The sequence below is a fragment of the Mixophyes fleayi genome, chromosome 12, assembly GCF_038048845.1.
Source record: "Mixophyes fleayi isolate aMixFle1 chromosome 12, aMixFle1.hap1, whole genome shotgun sequence".
NCBI classification, from domain to species: Eukaryota; Metazoa; Chordata; class Amphibia; order Anura; family Limnodynastidae; genus Mixophyes; species Mixophyes fleayi.
In genome coordinates, this window is record NC_134413.1 from 31,379,941 (window position 1) to 31,395,516 (window position 15,576).

Consider the following 15,576-nt stretch of genomic DNA (forward strand, 5'->3'; position numbering starts at 1 on the left):
AACGGTGATTTTCACACACTGCAGCTTGATACATTTGCCCTTAGTACTCCCTGCTCCCAACTAGCCCTGTCATTCAATCAATAGCACCCGCATTTAATAGTAAAATAGCCTTAAGCTTGGTAAACCTTTGCTATTGTCGTACAGATCATACGATTCAGGACCGTTTGGTTAGAGATTACGAGAGTGTGTATGCATATCATGTATTATCGTGCCAAAACATATCGCATCTCTTGACTTGGTTTTATAAACTTCCTAAAAATCATGATCAACAATGGAACGATGTCGGGCAAATGTGGAAGTGTGTACGCACTCCCAGCCAGCAGTGTAGGCAGATATCCCTAGAGTCAAACACAAAAGGATGTCCAAAAGGCGCAACAAATGATCAAACTGAAAGGCAGCTTGTAGCAAAAAATAGGTCACACCAGTCCCTATAAATATAGACAAACAAACAAGGAGTTTGCTGACAGGCGCCAATCTCTGTCTGTCTGTCTGTGAGTGTGTGTCTATATTAGACTGTAAGCTCCAATGGGGCAGGGACAGATGTGAATGAGTTCTCTGTACAGCGCTGCGGAATCAGTGGCGCTATATAAATAAATGGTGATGATGATGATGATAGAATGACAAGCAAAAACAGTAAAGGTCAAATAACAGAACCCAAATAATTGTGACCAAAATTCACTAAATGATAAAGAATATAAATAGTCAATATCTCAATGTCCTACATTCCAACAGAAAAGGGATGAGTCTTCTGAGAGGGTCCCAATAACTTCATGCTTCAACGTAGGTCAACATAAAAAAGAAGAATAGAACAGAACATAGTGCGAACTGTAGATATAACCAGATGATATAGAGGGTAACATGTTTTTTTTAGTTCAATTTAAAAATCAAATTAAATTTTATAATGTGCTTTGGAACGATAATCGTTTATTGTTGGAACGTACACGCTGATGTGATATTGGGCCAAACAGTTGTTTATCGTGTGATTGGCCCGATAATTGGGTGCATATCGAGCTTTACACAAAGTAAGCCTAAAATGCCTATGAAAAATGCTTCCTCGTTATTAAACCATTATTTTAAATATTGTAAATGATTTGTCTACTTTCAAACACATGGATATCATTAAGTCTATTTTGTCCAAACATTAATATTTGCAGATACAACATGGCACCTATGAGCTTTACAAAATACAGCACTGGTTGGCTGCCTAGGAAGTAATCCTGTTTGGTTGCTCTGGGAAATGATATACAGCCTTAGGGTTGTCTGGCCCACCCTTCCCACTTCAGACTTCATTCTGTGTTATCTAATCTCCAGTCCTTGCTGTGATGTCACAGCCGGCTGCCTTCCCCCACCGGGGCTGCATTTAGCAATTATACAAAGCCAAAAATCCAAATAAAAGTAATTTCAGTGGTAACAATAATAATAAAATAACCCAGAAACATTTCTTTGGTATATATTAAATAACCTAATATTGAATTACTGTCTCAGTTCTGATAAGGTCCTAAAACACATAAATAGCTGTGAATTTTACAAGTAGTTTATTTACATAAAATACATAGTAATGAATAGAGCAATATATATCACAGGTGAGAGCTGGCATAGGGGATCTTCACACAACAGCTCCAAATATATTTTTGACTTACTACGTAATTACTTTGTACTCATGTGTATCTTATTTTTGTAACATCTTGATATTTATTTCTATTATTGTGTTATTTGTATTAATTTATTACATACTCGCCTACTCTCCTGGAATGTCCTGGTAGATTTACCGGACCCCCGGGAGAGCAGGTCTTTCTCCAGGATCCCACCCACTTCCTAGTGAAGTGGGAAGGACCGGGGCCTCAATGAAAATTAAATACCACCCAGGATGGGACGTTATTAAAGTAGACAAGTATGATTTATTAATTGTATTTTTGCAACACTGATTAAAGGACACTAGCCTATATTTAATAGCAGAGGAAGTTTTATCATTAGTGTTGTCCTTTAAATATGTCAGTCAATAAAGTTCATTTAGTATAACAAAAAAATCAGGAATTATTTTATAAGTAGATTTGCTAAAGCTCATAGCAGCCAATCAGTTTCTAGCTATCATTTAACTACAGCATTCTACAAAATGACAGCTAGAATCTGATTGGTTGCTATTGGCAACACCTCCAGTCTTCCTTTTTAGAAGCTTTAGTTAATAATATCTTTAAAGACTAAGAGGAAGAGCTGTAGATGGCATGTCAGTGGTTCACTGGCCCATCATAAATAGCCAGACAGTCCTTATACTCTTGCCAGCTTGATCTTTGGTTTAGGGGAAGATAAGCTCTTTTCCTTTTCAATTGTTGAGCAAAGAGAAAAATATTACAGGTCACTGGTCCCAGCCACAAGATTTATCTCCCCCATTTTCATTTCTTTTGAAGCCGTTTTAGCTTTGTCATAAAGAGCAGGTCACCCAAACTGTACAGGAACTGTCTCAGAGGGGACATGTGCTGAACTCTGCTGCGTGTTTCACATCATTATTGTTCTATTATAGTAGCCACATCTAGACTTGATCAACTAAAAGCTGCAAGAAATGAAGAATATTAACCCCTTCAGAGCCAGAGGTGATTAATGCCACTATAACCAGACCCATTTTCATGGTTTTGCTCTGCCTTGGTGTAGCTGGGAAATACATGATTTGGGCATGATTTAAATAAAATTTGGACATATAGGGGTTTCGATTTTGGAACATATAGGGGGCTTGTTTGGCAATATATTGAAATATTAAAATCACAAAAAACACTTAAACATTTTCCCCCGTGGTTACTTTTGTAGTATAGTGGATATATTGTCTGGTAATCACAAGATAATCCATGTGAAATGCATATAATAGGTGTATGACGTCACAAAATTAATTTGTGCTGTATATCTGCATTTTTGCAGCTTCATAAATTACATTTTTTGTGTCTAAAGCAGTGGTGGACAACAGGTGGCCCACGGGCCACTAGCAGCCCATCGAGCCTTAATCTGTGACACCCAGCAGCCGATTGCTCCCGATCTTATTCCCTGCTTTGTAATAAACAGAGAATGAGGCAGAAGGGGACAGCTGTCTTCCTCATCACATGACCTCCTCTACACAATGTCGGGAGGTCACACAGCATACCTGGAGGACTGAGCATAAAGCACATGCGGCCCTCACGGTAGACTAAGTTGATTGGAAGCTCAATTGTTCACCTGTTCATGCCTAAAATATACAGTATGCACATGACATTGGTCAATTTCTTTATAAAATTAAAGATGAAGAATACTTGTACGCAACACTTTTTTGGGCCAATTAGTCTCCTTTTTGCATTAGAACAGATAATGTGATGTATTCTAAGTACAATATTATTCACCCACAACCATACTATTTCCTGAAGTAACCTTAATTTATTCATAGAGAAAAGGGGATGGCCTATTGGATTAGGCAAATTCGTTATTAATTGGGCATGGTTTGGGTTAATGAGAGCACAGTCAATTTTGCACAGAATTTTGGGCATTTTGAGAGGCAGGTCATTTATATAAATGATGCCAATCACCTTGCCAACAAACACCAACAGTCGCCTCCTAAACCTCCACCTCCAAAATACCCATCTGTGTCAGCCTAAATGACCACTTGCAATACATCAACTGACCTCACACTTGATGACATTTCAAATGGAAAATAAACTAATAGTAATTATTGTAAATTCAGTTTAAACAACAGTAGACACGTTTACAGATGTATCTCAAGGTGATTACTGAAATTAAATTTGAAATGGGATAATGCACTTCCTACTGTAAATTATACGGATATTAGAAATCACAAAGTTCTGTTACCACATAAAAGCAAAAAGCCACAAGCTGATTGCTTTAATACAAGTCAAAAAAATGTAGGTAACTTTTAATAACCATTATAACGAACATTGCATTACTTTTTATAATACACAGGTTTTCTAATAAACGCTGAAGTGATGACATCAGAACTCGCTAATTAGAAATGATGGCATAACTTACTGTTCATACAGATATTATTTACAGGAGCCTATACATTACTAACATCACTAGTGTGTTAGAAACATATATTTTCCTGATTTGACTGACTGACTCACAATATAAAAGACTTAGGGGTATATTTACTCAACTGCAGGTTTGAAAAAGTGGAGATGTTGCCTAAAACAACCAATCATATTCTAGTTGTCATTTTGTAGAATGTACTAAATAAATGATAACTAGAATCTGATTGGTTGCTATAGACAACATCTCCACTTTTCAAACCTGCAGTTTAGTAAATCTAGCCCTTAAAGTCTAAGATGCTGGTTGTTAAATTTATAAAATCGGAGGAAAAAAATGAAAAAGCTCTATAAAATACTTTTTTTGGTCCATTCAGCAATCTTTGTTGTGCTGTGAAGCACAGAATAGACATAGAATTTAAATGTTTTATCAAAACACTAAACACACGTGTCATCTGGCAGCTAATCTATACATTTATTTAATCTGTTTATCGTACCTATTTAAACAAGCATATATGTGAATTTAGCAAAGTGACCAATGTGATGAACTGGATAGAATTTTAACAGAGCCTTAATCCATTATCACAAAATAAACTTTGTATTTGTGAGTCTCTGTGAGCAATATTTTGTAAATGCCACTTCAAGTACCTTATATACACAACGAAAATTTGAAAATAGTTTCCAGAGACCTATTTCTACTGAGATGGTGTAAATAATCTCATCACACGTGGTCCATTCTTGGCAGACTTTGGCACATTTACTAAACTTGGTTATGTTTAAATTTTTTGTGGTTAAAAATACTCCTCATTAATAAATGTTGCTTAAGAAAGCCCAGAGAACAAGAAAACACAGTGAAAGCTGGTCAATATTAAAAAATTGGGATAAAAAAAATTCCATGGACAAATCTCTAAAACCTAAGACTATACCCAATATTATTTATGCTAGCAAAAGCTGAGTTTATGAGGGTCGCAGTAAGGGAAATATGGACTATGAAGTTAGAAGCATAGATCATATTTGCCAATATTTTGGATCCCCACTACAAGAGATCCAGGAGGAGAGATCCTGGTGCAGGGGGCGTGGTCATGCGAATCACATGATTGCATCAAAATACAGGGGGTTGGGGCCAAGATGGCATGATTAACTTCACTAGGTAAGTGGGCAGGATGCAGAAGGTTGCACTGCTCTCCCTGAATCTAGGAGAACTCCTAAAATTTGGGAACTATGGCACAGATGTGGTTATGTTGTGAGTCCAATTGTTTTGATTGCTTCAGTTAAGCAGGGTAAAATAGAGGCTCATTAGAAGTGTCTGTTGTTCAAGTGAATGACCTGTAGAGGGCATATGTGCACCAACCTGGAGGACAGGGGGAGAAATATCTGTCCAATGTTTTCTTTTGTATGTCTTTGACTGTCTGACCTTCCTCTACAGTGTGTAGCCTACAGTGACTGATGTAACAGCTTATGTTGCAGATGGAGGACTCTATTTATTGTTGAGAGCGCTATCACGGTGATAACAATGCTATTGTCAGCGGTAACCCTTTTCATGTATTGTACAATGTGAAAGCGAGTCCTATAACCACTGACAACACCCATTTTCACCAGCAATAAGGTTCTTTGTCCATTGATTACCGCATACATACCACAGAAGCTGAATTTTGGAAGTTGAAGGCAAGAAGATGAAGGATGAGTAGGGCTCCTATTTGTCCTGGTTTTTCCAGGACAGTCCCCTATTTTTCCACCATTATACACATTAAATTAAGTTCATATAATTATTTTATATTATTTGGGTTGGAGTTTATGGCTTTAAAACTTATGCCATTTGCCCATCCCATCAGTTTTTCTCTGACATGCCCCCCTCAGTCCCCCAGTATTTCTCTCACATGACACACTAAGCTTTTCCTTCACATGCTGTCCACCATATGTTTTCCTCACATGTCTCCTGCCCACTAGCTTTTCTATTGCATGCCTCCTGCTGTCCACCAGTTTTTCCTTTATATGCCCCTTGCTGGCCTCAAGCTTTTTTCATATGTCCTTCTGCCCACCAGCCTGTCCCTCACATGTCCCCATGCCCACCAGATTTTCTCACGTGCCCTGATGACCCCAGGTGCTCAGTCTCATGGGATTGAGGCAGAGTGACAAGAGAGACAGAGCAGCAGGACAGACCGCCCCACCATGTCCTGTTATAGCTATGATTTTATCAATCATTATGAAGTCAAAAATCATAAGCCAAAGATCCAAATGTGAGCTTCTTTATTCAGACATGCAAGCATGAGTTCAGCATTCTAACAAGAATCTGAACAACAATTAATGTATTTGCACAGTCTTATATACCTTTCTTGTTACTGGGCAGATTTTAGTTACACATCCTATCCTGGGACTCCCCCCTACACAATGCTTGACCTAGCAGGGGTCTGCAGTACATCTGGTTTTACCTGCTTTCTCTTGTGACTTGGTATAACCTGCTACAGGAATGTATCTTATCTATCTCTTTGTTAGGCACCAGCTTGAGCAGACTATTCCTTTTGTATACTGTTAATTCGTATTAACTCTTATTAATTATTTAAGTATAAGCATGTGTACATATTTATTATTTGAATTCATCCAAAAATTCATAACACCTGCACCTCCTAATGGATAATCTGGCTATGCTCATGTCTACTATGCAATATAGTATCCTTAGCCTTGTCTTGAGTATTCAGAACAGAGCCCATAGCCTGGTATCTAGTAAACAATCCAGAGCCAATTCACTGGTGGACAGTGTACAATACAGCCCATTCCCGGGTGGCCTGTGTACAGTAGAGCCCATTCCCTCGTGACCAGCATGCAATAGAGCCCGTTCCCTGGTGGCCCTATGGACTATTGCATTACCCAGCAAGAGTTATTAGGTGGCAGAACAGCAATGTTTGAGCGCTCCCACTAGGTCAGAGCTGTTATGCCAAGTTGCCTGTACCTGGCACTGGCACTTTCCCGCCAATAAGCCCTGCCTGCCTGCTGTCCGCGTCACCGACTCCTTAATGATGTCGAAGCCCACGCCTCTCCACTGCAGCTGCCCGCCATAGGACTTCGCCTGTCATAGCCAGTGGGATGTGTGTGTAAACTTAATGTCGGAAGGCGTTGCAGTCCGTCATAGGGAACCTAAGAGGAATGCCAACCCTCCTGTTTTCTGTGGAAGATTCCCACGCTTTAACCCTATTTCCTACCTTCCTAGAAACTTCTTTTAACAATATCCTATCAGGCCATAAGCTCTTTTCCTAATCATGGTTGAGGAAATGCATCTAACATCAGTTGCATGCTGACAACAGATGCACATAACACAGGCATTTTGCAGTAGAGCTTCGTCAGCCACCCTGTTGAGATGTGAGAGTACCATCAACCTCTTTCCATGTGAATGTCTGCCAGAAAATGCCTCCTAATTAACTTCAAATGAATGCTTAAATCTGATGTGCTACAAAGTCGAGTTGTTGCCCATTGAATTTAGATGCTGACATGAAGACTTTTTAAAAATGTTTAAAACTGTTCTGAAATATTCTCCTCATCCTGCATTTAGCTGTGAAATTGTGCTCATTTTGCCAGCAGAATATATCTTTAGTGTTCCCAGTCCTACTTCAGCCTCACCACACAACAGAATGAGTTTGCTGTCATTGTCCCAGCTCTATTCATAGGCTATGCAACAAATTCAGATTTACAAGTACAGTGTGGAATGGACAAAAGCGAAACACAAAGGTTAAATCGCTGGAACTTTTCCACGAGGTTCACAAATTTGCACAAACTTTCGCCACAACCTTGGCCAGCTAAGTTTTGGAAACAACCCCTTCCCCCGCAGTTATACCAGCCAAAAGTTAGTAATAATTTAATAAAATAGTATTAAACTCAGCAGTATGACAAACTTATACTCTTGTGTTCTACACTGATAAATGAAATAAAACTAACATATTTATAAAAGTAGTATAAACATAGAAATAAAACGTGATATTGTGATGTGTTCAAAACTATTCGGTGATATTAGTAATAAACTATTAATATAATTCCATATGAGAGATTTATTAACCCTTTTATGACTTTTAGTTTTGGTTATGGTGTTGTCTTTTCAGACTTGCTATTAGCCTAGGACTATACTTTCGACTTGTTGCATCAGACAAATCTGATTAAATTGCCTCTTCAAACATTAGTTCAATTTAAAACCGGTTTGAAATTTGATAAAATGTCACTAGTTCAAATGCCTCAAACATGTTAGCGGGATCAGTTCACAGGTGCACAAACAGGCTCCAACACTGGCTTGAACATGGTTGAATCGGTTTGACTTTCTTGATTTAAATAATTTGCAGCTGAAAGAAACAAATAAAAATAGTAATATATATTCTTTAATAATAATAATAATAATAATAATAATAATATTATATTAAATATAATATATTAAATACTGAACATCACTGAATCAGTGTTTTAGGCACCCCATAAACCTTGACTCCCTAGATGACCTCTTTAGATGACCTAATGATAGCACCCACCCTGGACTTGGGACCAAAAAAGTCCCTCTCACATTTCATTACTAACTGCATTGCAGCTGAAAAGACAGAAAGGGCCATTTACAAAAATGCTAAAATGCACTTGTACCATACATTTCTAATTGTGCACATTTTCCTATTCATCTGCATCGCACATACATAGGTGCATGCCCACATTCCGTGTGTTGTTCTCGTAATATAATCCTGTGTGTACTTTTGCAGGTTTAGCTGGAAACCTGCGTGGTAGAAAGTGTCAATAAAATCTCTACTAACACTTTAGAACTGCGCCCTTATTAAATCCAATTGTTGCATATTTCTCCTACAATACAAGCACAGGATCTTTTAAGAAACTCAATAACCACAGAGGAAAAAGTTATTTATTTTTCCTGTTCTGTGATTCTGTCTTAATAGAAATACAGGCTTCACTTTTAAAAAATGCACATAAGTTAAATACTGGCTGTTTTTTCATGTAGCACACAAATATCAACTTTAAATGTCAGTGTACAAATAAGCTATCACGTATTTGTGTGCTACATGAAAAAACAGTCAGTATTTAACTTATGTGCAAAACAGAATACTAATTTGCACCCCTTGCATTGTAACATGGTTTTGTCCAGGAGACTTAAATAAGAAACCTCTTAATTTAAGTTCTTTAAGGAATCAAGCCCAAGGATGGTAAAAAGAAGGCATATTGGTGCAATTCCCAGGTGTTACACGGTGCGCATCAGGTGCGCCTCTTAAATGACCTTCACTGAATGATGCCGGTGGAACCTAGCTCATTCCTATGGTATGTGACTGGCACACATTTTAAAATAAGCTTAACTTTTCACAGCGTGTCGTCGTCTGTTTCAGTGTAAATGATGGTACTGTGGGATTTGTTTATTGTGTGCAATTCATTCCCGGTCTTTGCCTACCAGCATGTTCTGTGATGTCAGAATGTATCCCAGGAGAGGCAGTAAAGATGTCTTTACTCCTTTTTTTTTGGCACAGATAGTTGCTACAATAATGGCAATCACAGGGATCGTCATGATGGCGTATGCAGACGGTTTCCATGGTGACTCAATCATTGGAGTGGCTCTTGCTGTTGGATCTGCTTCAGCATCAGCATTGTACAAGGTAAAAAAAAGTATTACATCATCTAAATAACAATGTAGCCACAACTGTCCTCAATGCCCATGTGTATATTCCTCATTGATAGCTTTGTTATGCAGGCAGCATGCAGCAAACAATACCTGCCTAAACTAGATATTTTCATGTGTCTTTCCTCCTATATTATCGTTTTTGTAAGTTATTTACTGTTTTTTAATAAAAATTTACAACTTCAATACATCGATATCAACTGAGAGAAATGGTAAAGGTACCACATACTTTGCTATAATTTCGCCCAGTCACGAAACCCCAGTTTATATGGATTTGATTGTTCAGATATTGGGAAGTTTGACTACATTGCAAAGGGCTTATGCAGTCTGATTGTCCAGTGATCACATACACATACTGATGTGATTATCAACTGAAAAGGTTTTCCAGCCTGTGCAGTCAAAATTATTTCCGTTTGGATTTTGATTAACCAGAACAGTTACTTCTAGTCCATCAATGGAACAATTTGATTGAAAATAGCAAAACTGTCCATCTGGATATCACTGTATATTACCAACCTTAAGTAAATAAGAGGATAAAGAAACAAAGGTGATTATATATATATATATATATATATATATATATATATATATATATATATATATATATATATATATATTGTAACAAAGGGAGGCATTTTTCTGACAAGAGGCAGATAAAGTGTACAAACAGAATAAAACATTGGCACAGTTATGCACCTAGGTGGAGATTAAACCAGGTAAAAACATATGTGTAGTTTGGAGTATGTTAACTTACATGATTTAAAAGCTGCTTCCTCTCAGCAAACAGACAGGGTGTGTCTTAGTCTAAACAGAGCCAGGGATGGGCGTTTCCTTTTAAAGGGAAGGTGGGTGTGTCACCTGCCCATCAAGCTAGGCCTGTGGGAGGAGTATCAGGTATAAAACCCTGCTTGTTTCATTGTTCAGGGAGTTCAACGCTGGGCTAGCTGGCTGATCTGGACAGAAAGCTGGACTATGTATAGTAAGCGTATAGGGTCTCCATAATTGCTGTGCAAGTATACGGTATCAAAATATTATTACCATCCTGACAATAAAGAACCATAAAAAGAAAGAAGTTGTTCATGTGTGCTTCACCAGTAGCGGGCTCTTGCCACAATATATTTATATATATATATATATATATATATATATATATATATATATATATATATAAACTCCAGCCTGATTTTGTAGCCACAGAGACACAAGACTACTGTCTGAAGTATTATGTTTGAATTTTTGTTTGGCCAATACATTTTCAGATCTAACACTTCATTCAGATGTAGATATATTTTGTAAAACATACTCAGTTACTTAAAATATAGTTTAAAAAAGATCCTACTACTTAGGCACCATTACCAAAATTATCCTTTAAGTGTAATTTCTTTGTGATTAAACTTATATATCAGAGCCAGCGTGTTTGAGTTAAACATGATAAAATCCTCTATAGAAAGTATTCTATTAAAACTGGTTGTCTACATATAGTAAATTGGTGGGTCCTGGGTGAGGATCCCCCTCCCCATCACCATTAACTGCAAGCTGCCAGGCAATATAAAGCATTGAGTGCTCACAGCAATTATAACGTTACAGTTATGATAAACAAAATATTGTTGAGCATTCTAGAGGATGGATACATTTCACTTGGTGTGAAATCCTTGATCTCACCCCCACACTCCAGGTTTGATACATGTATTGATATCTAGAGCAACATCACTGTGGAGATGTTTCAGAGATTCTGCAAGCAGTAGTTGGAATATACTTACGTGTACACTGAAAGAATCGGACCAGGGATCTAATGGGGATTCTACTGATTGCTGCTGCCCTCTCACGCTGTATTTTTGCTCCTATAGAGCCCTTATCTTTCTGGGCCTGATTCATTAAGGAGTGTAACTGGCATATAATATAATATGCCACAGAACGCAGAAACGTCCAATTCATCTTCGAGCGCAAAAGACCCTTACTGCAGCCTATGATTTCATGGGTGAAACAGAAAGGAATGGGCGTATACACGTAGTCACTGTACAGTAAGGGCGAGCCAAGCTCGAGCGCACTCAGCAGATTTTGCTAAACAAGTTTCAAATAAAATAAATAATCTTCATCATCGCAATCAGGGCCGTATTGATGATTGGGCCACTAAATCTCTCAACAAGTTATTCCACAAATTCAGAACTGGGAATCAAGATTTGGTTCACATGATAATTAGTTGTTGAGCAGTGAGGGTGCTGTTAGAAGGTTGTTTATTAATATACTTATTGCAACAACTACTGTAATGTATGCGTTTTGTAGTTTTGATATATATTTTTGTGCTCTATAATAAAATCATCTTCTTTAAACTCAACACACCTGGACAATGTCCTGAATTTTATGCTGCTAAGATTTTGCACACACATTCTGTTCACAAATAATGCTTGAATAAAGTTATTCTTTCTATTATTATAGCATTTTGGTCTTTTTGAAAACTGATTCTGTTTGTTGTTACAGGTTTTGTTTAAGATGTTTCTTGGAACGGCAAACTTTGGAGAAGCGGCGCATTTTTTTTCTACTTTAGGATTTTTCAATTTAATCTTCATTTCATGCACACCAATCATTCTTTATTTTACCAAAGTGGAGCACTGGTCTTCTTTCTCAGCCCTACCATGGGGATATCTGTGCGGAGTTGCTGGTCTCTGGTTAGGTAAGTAGGAATAGGGCATTTCTTCTTGGAAATGAACCATGTACTGTACTTTAATTGTGTAATGAATGAAAATATATATATTTTTTAATCCTACACTTGTTTTTGGGTTAGTCTGTATGGAAGTGTAGTGAACTGGTATGAATGGTGAATATGTATTCGGATTTAAATGGCAGGCCTGGAAACCAGGGAATATCCTGGTGGGCAATTGGTAGCCATCCAAGGGCTAATTTCAGCCCTTCTTAGTAACGACCCTCTTCGTAGTACAGCATTCGCTCCTTATACCAGGTGTAGTCTCCACACAAAAGTGCAATGAAATGTATTCATTTTATTATATGTCACGCTCATTTTAACACCACCCTTTATATAACTACAGCTTCATCCTGTGTTTAAAGCTGGTATTATAGGGGGAGCACTGGATACACACTGCAAAATGCTTTGGTTTTGTACCAGTGGGCCTGGATAGACCACCCTGCGCACATCAAACTCCACGTCTAGTCTCCAAAAGTGTAAATGTCATATTGAAGTCCAACTTTCTACCATTTTAGGACCTCCCCTTTCACTAAATTAAAATTTTCTTCTTCTTAAATACTGCTCAGTTGATCCTCAGTTTTGTCTTAAATTAATCAGGAGTGAGGTGACATTGGGAACGTCTTTATGACATGTGACACTTTAGGGAAGAGACCTATTCCCCGCTAGCTTCGTGTTGGTGCAAATATCAAGTCTTGTTGTAGAGTGAAAACATCTGTGCGCCCTTTCACAAAGCAAGGAACACTTCTCCAAATGCACACTCTCCACCCCTTTATCAAATTTGAATAAATTTGCTTTGCAATATAATCCAATTTTTGCGTTGCTCAGCAGAACTAGGTGCACCGGTATGCCTACTCTCTACTTCGCAAGGAACGACTTTGCTTTGCCTATGCAAACTTCTGCTCCTCTGCGAATGCTTTCATCTTTCTCCACCGAGCCATGCACTTTGGCATAAATCTAGATGCGCAAGTGCAAGACCAGGCACGTGACATCACCAGGCAGGATTTTGCAATTTGCCCATTTTAAGCTTCATAAACAATCCTCAGTGAATCTTTTTGACTGAACTAAACTGTCCTGGTTTTCTAACAATCTAATATTGTATGCATCTCATCTTAAGGCTTTTCGACTTGGCTATATGTTTGCAGTAAAGTAGCTTTATGATGCAATCACCAGGGGTGTAACTAACGCCGCTATATGACCTATCAATTCAAAGACAACGAATGACATCACTGGAGAATTTTGTGGTGACCATTTTGTGGGCTGAACCAATATTCAAGATAGGACACAATGTCCATAATCTAGGATCCAGTAGCATCAATGAGGCACGAAGTCACTAGTGACATAATAAGTGGTAATCTCAAAATGCATACAAAAACATAAAAAAGCGCTGTGAAAATTATGATACCCCTTGTACTAGGGTGTACATATAATATGGCAAGAAGAACAAGGGATTGCTCTTCTAAACAGCAAATATATACAAAATTATTACTCAACAAAGAAAAAACAAAAAGCGTAAGAACATAAAACTAAAAATCAGCACCACCAAACAAGAGATACAATACATTTCGTCAGAAAGTAATGTATAATGGCTTCTAGATGTATTCCAGCAGCACAAAAATTGATTTGTATAGAGTAAAAATGGAAATCACAAGAAGCATGAACTCGATATAACTCTCCTGGATAATCTTTTACCAGCACTAGGGAGAATAATGTCCCAAGATCACAAAAAATAGGTACTGTAAAATAGATCCCACTGTTTTTGTATGGAGAGAAAATAGATAATTTCCTATTCAACATATAAATGCTATATTAGCTTTATCTCAATTATCCGTATAGATGTCGCAAAAGATGTGAATAATCCAGGTTCAGAATATAGGCCAACAAACTTCTTACCGGTATTAAAAGTATTTCACTACCTACCAGAGGGACTTAAAACCAGTATATACTCTGCATATAGTGACAAACACCCGGGTGTGATATCCTCCCACCGCTCTCAGTCGCATCTAGTAGGTGTTTCCTCACTGTGGACCTCATTTAGAGTCGGACGCAAAGTCCGTGTAAGGAGTGTAGGAGTGGGAGCGTGCCGCAGCTTGGTAGGGTATTACGAGTTGCAAGCAAACCCCAGTTACATCCCACTCGTAATACCCTATCCAGGGGCGCACAGAGGATTTTTAAGGGGGGGTTTCCCCTCCACCCAAAAAAAAAAAAAAAAGCGAGAGAGCTGCCGCGCATGCGCAGCAGCTGCATTTAGGCAGCACTGTACTATACAGCAGCCACGGCGCTGTCAAAGAAGCGTCTGTATAGTACAGTGCCGCAATGTAGGGCACTTTTTTAGTGGAGGGGAGGGGTTTCTGGAGACCCAGAAACCCCCCCTGCGTGCGCCACTGCTATCGAGCTGCGAGCAGTTCCTGCAGCTAGCTAACGCTTGCGCCACATAATTCCTGCCGCACAGCTTTAGCCCTGTTTTGACGTGTGTTGCGTCTCAGCCTCTCTGCGACTAGGATGCATTTACATGGTCACGCCTTCACAATTCCGCGTTCCTCCCATTCTCTGGTAGTGAGTCGCAAGCTGTCGCAAGTGTTAATTGCATCCAAGATGCAGGCGGATTTGGAGCTTTCTGCACATGCGTGGTGGTGTTTTTTGGTTAGATGCGCCTAAATCGGACTTTGCGTCCGACTCTAAATGAGGTCCAGTGAGTCTTGTGGGAAATGGGGAGAAGGTCTAATGGTTACGCTTGAACTGCAGTGCTGTTAGTGACAGAAACTGAAGCCAACGGTCTATAGAAACACTGACGCGTTTCGTCCTGTATCCCTCAGAACTTTCTCAAGACTCAGGGTTTTCAATAGGCACTGAATTAGCATCAGTGTAATTAAATAGTCTTTGTATATATTTACTTTTTCCCTAATATAAGGGTTCTTCTGTTTATTTGTAGCATTCCACTCTGTCTATTAGCACCTATGTTTGTCCCTTTTGGGAAGTCAAAATGACTGCCTCGCTATGTGTAGAGACAGCTGCACGTTATCATCAACAGAACTTTGAAAGCAATTTTATTATAAGCATACTGAGTGCTGATATGTTTCATACAGCGTTTCTCCTCTCCATTACCTTGTACATTTTTTCACTGTTGATTTTGTCTTTTAAAAATAGGCTTTGATGCTGTCTAAAAGCTCTGGGTGGACAATACTAATTGCAGATGTCTTGACGTTACATGAACGTTCTGCATTATACAAAATAAAATATTT

General features: G+C 38.4%; 1 protein-coding gene across 5 annotated transcripts in view; it reads left to right on the forward strand.

The window, feature by feature from the left end:
* Nucleotides 1–15,576, forward strand: part of SLC35F4 (solute carrier family 35 member F4) — a 180,027-nt gene that overhangs the window by 161,914 nt on the left and 2,537 nt on the right. For all 5 annotated transcript variants that reach the window (XM_075193580.1, XM_075193583.1, XM_075193582.1 and 2 more), the window contains 2 exons: nucleotides 9,488–9,613; nucleotides 12,115–12,307. In XM_075193580.1, the coding sequence (XP_075049681.1) occupies nucleotides 9,488–9,613; nucleotides 12,115–12,307 (319 nt within the window). The remainder of the gene's footprint in view (nucleotides 1–9,487; nucleotides 9,614–12,114; nucleotides 12,308–15,576) is intronic.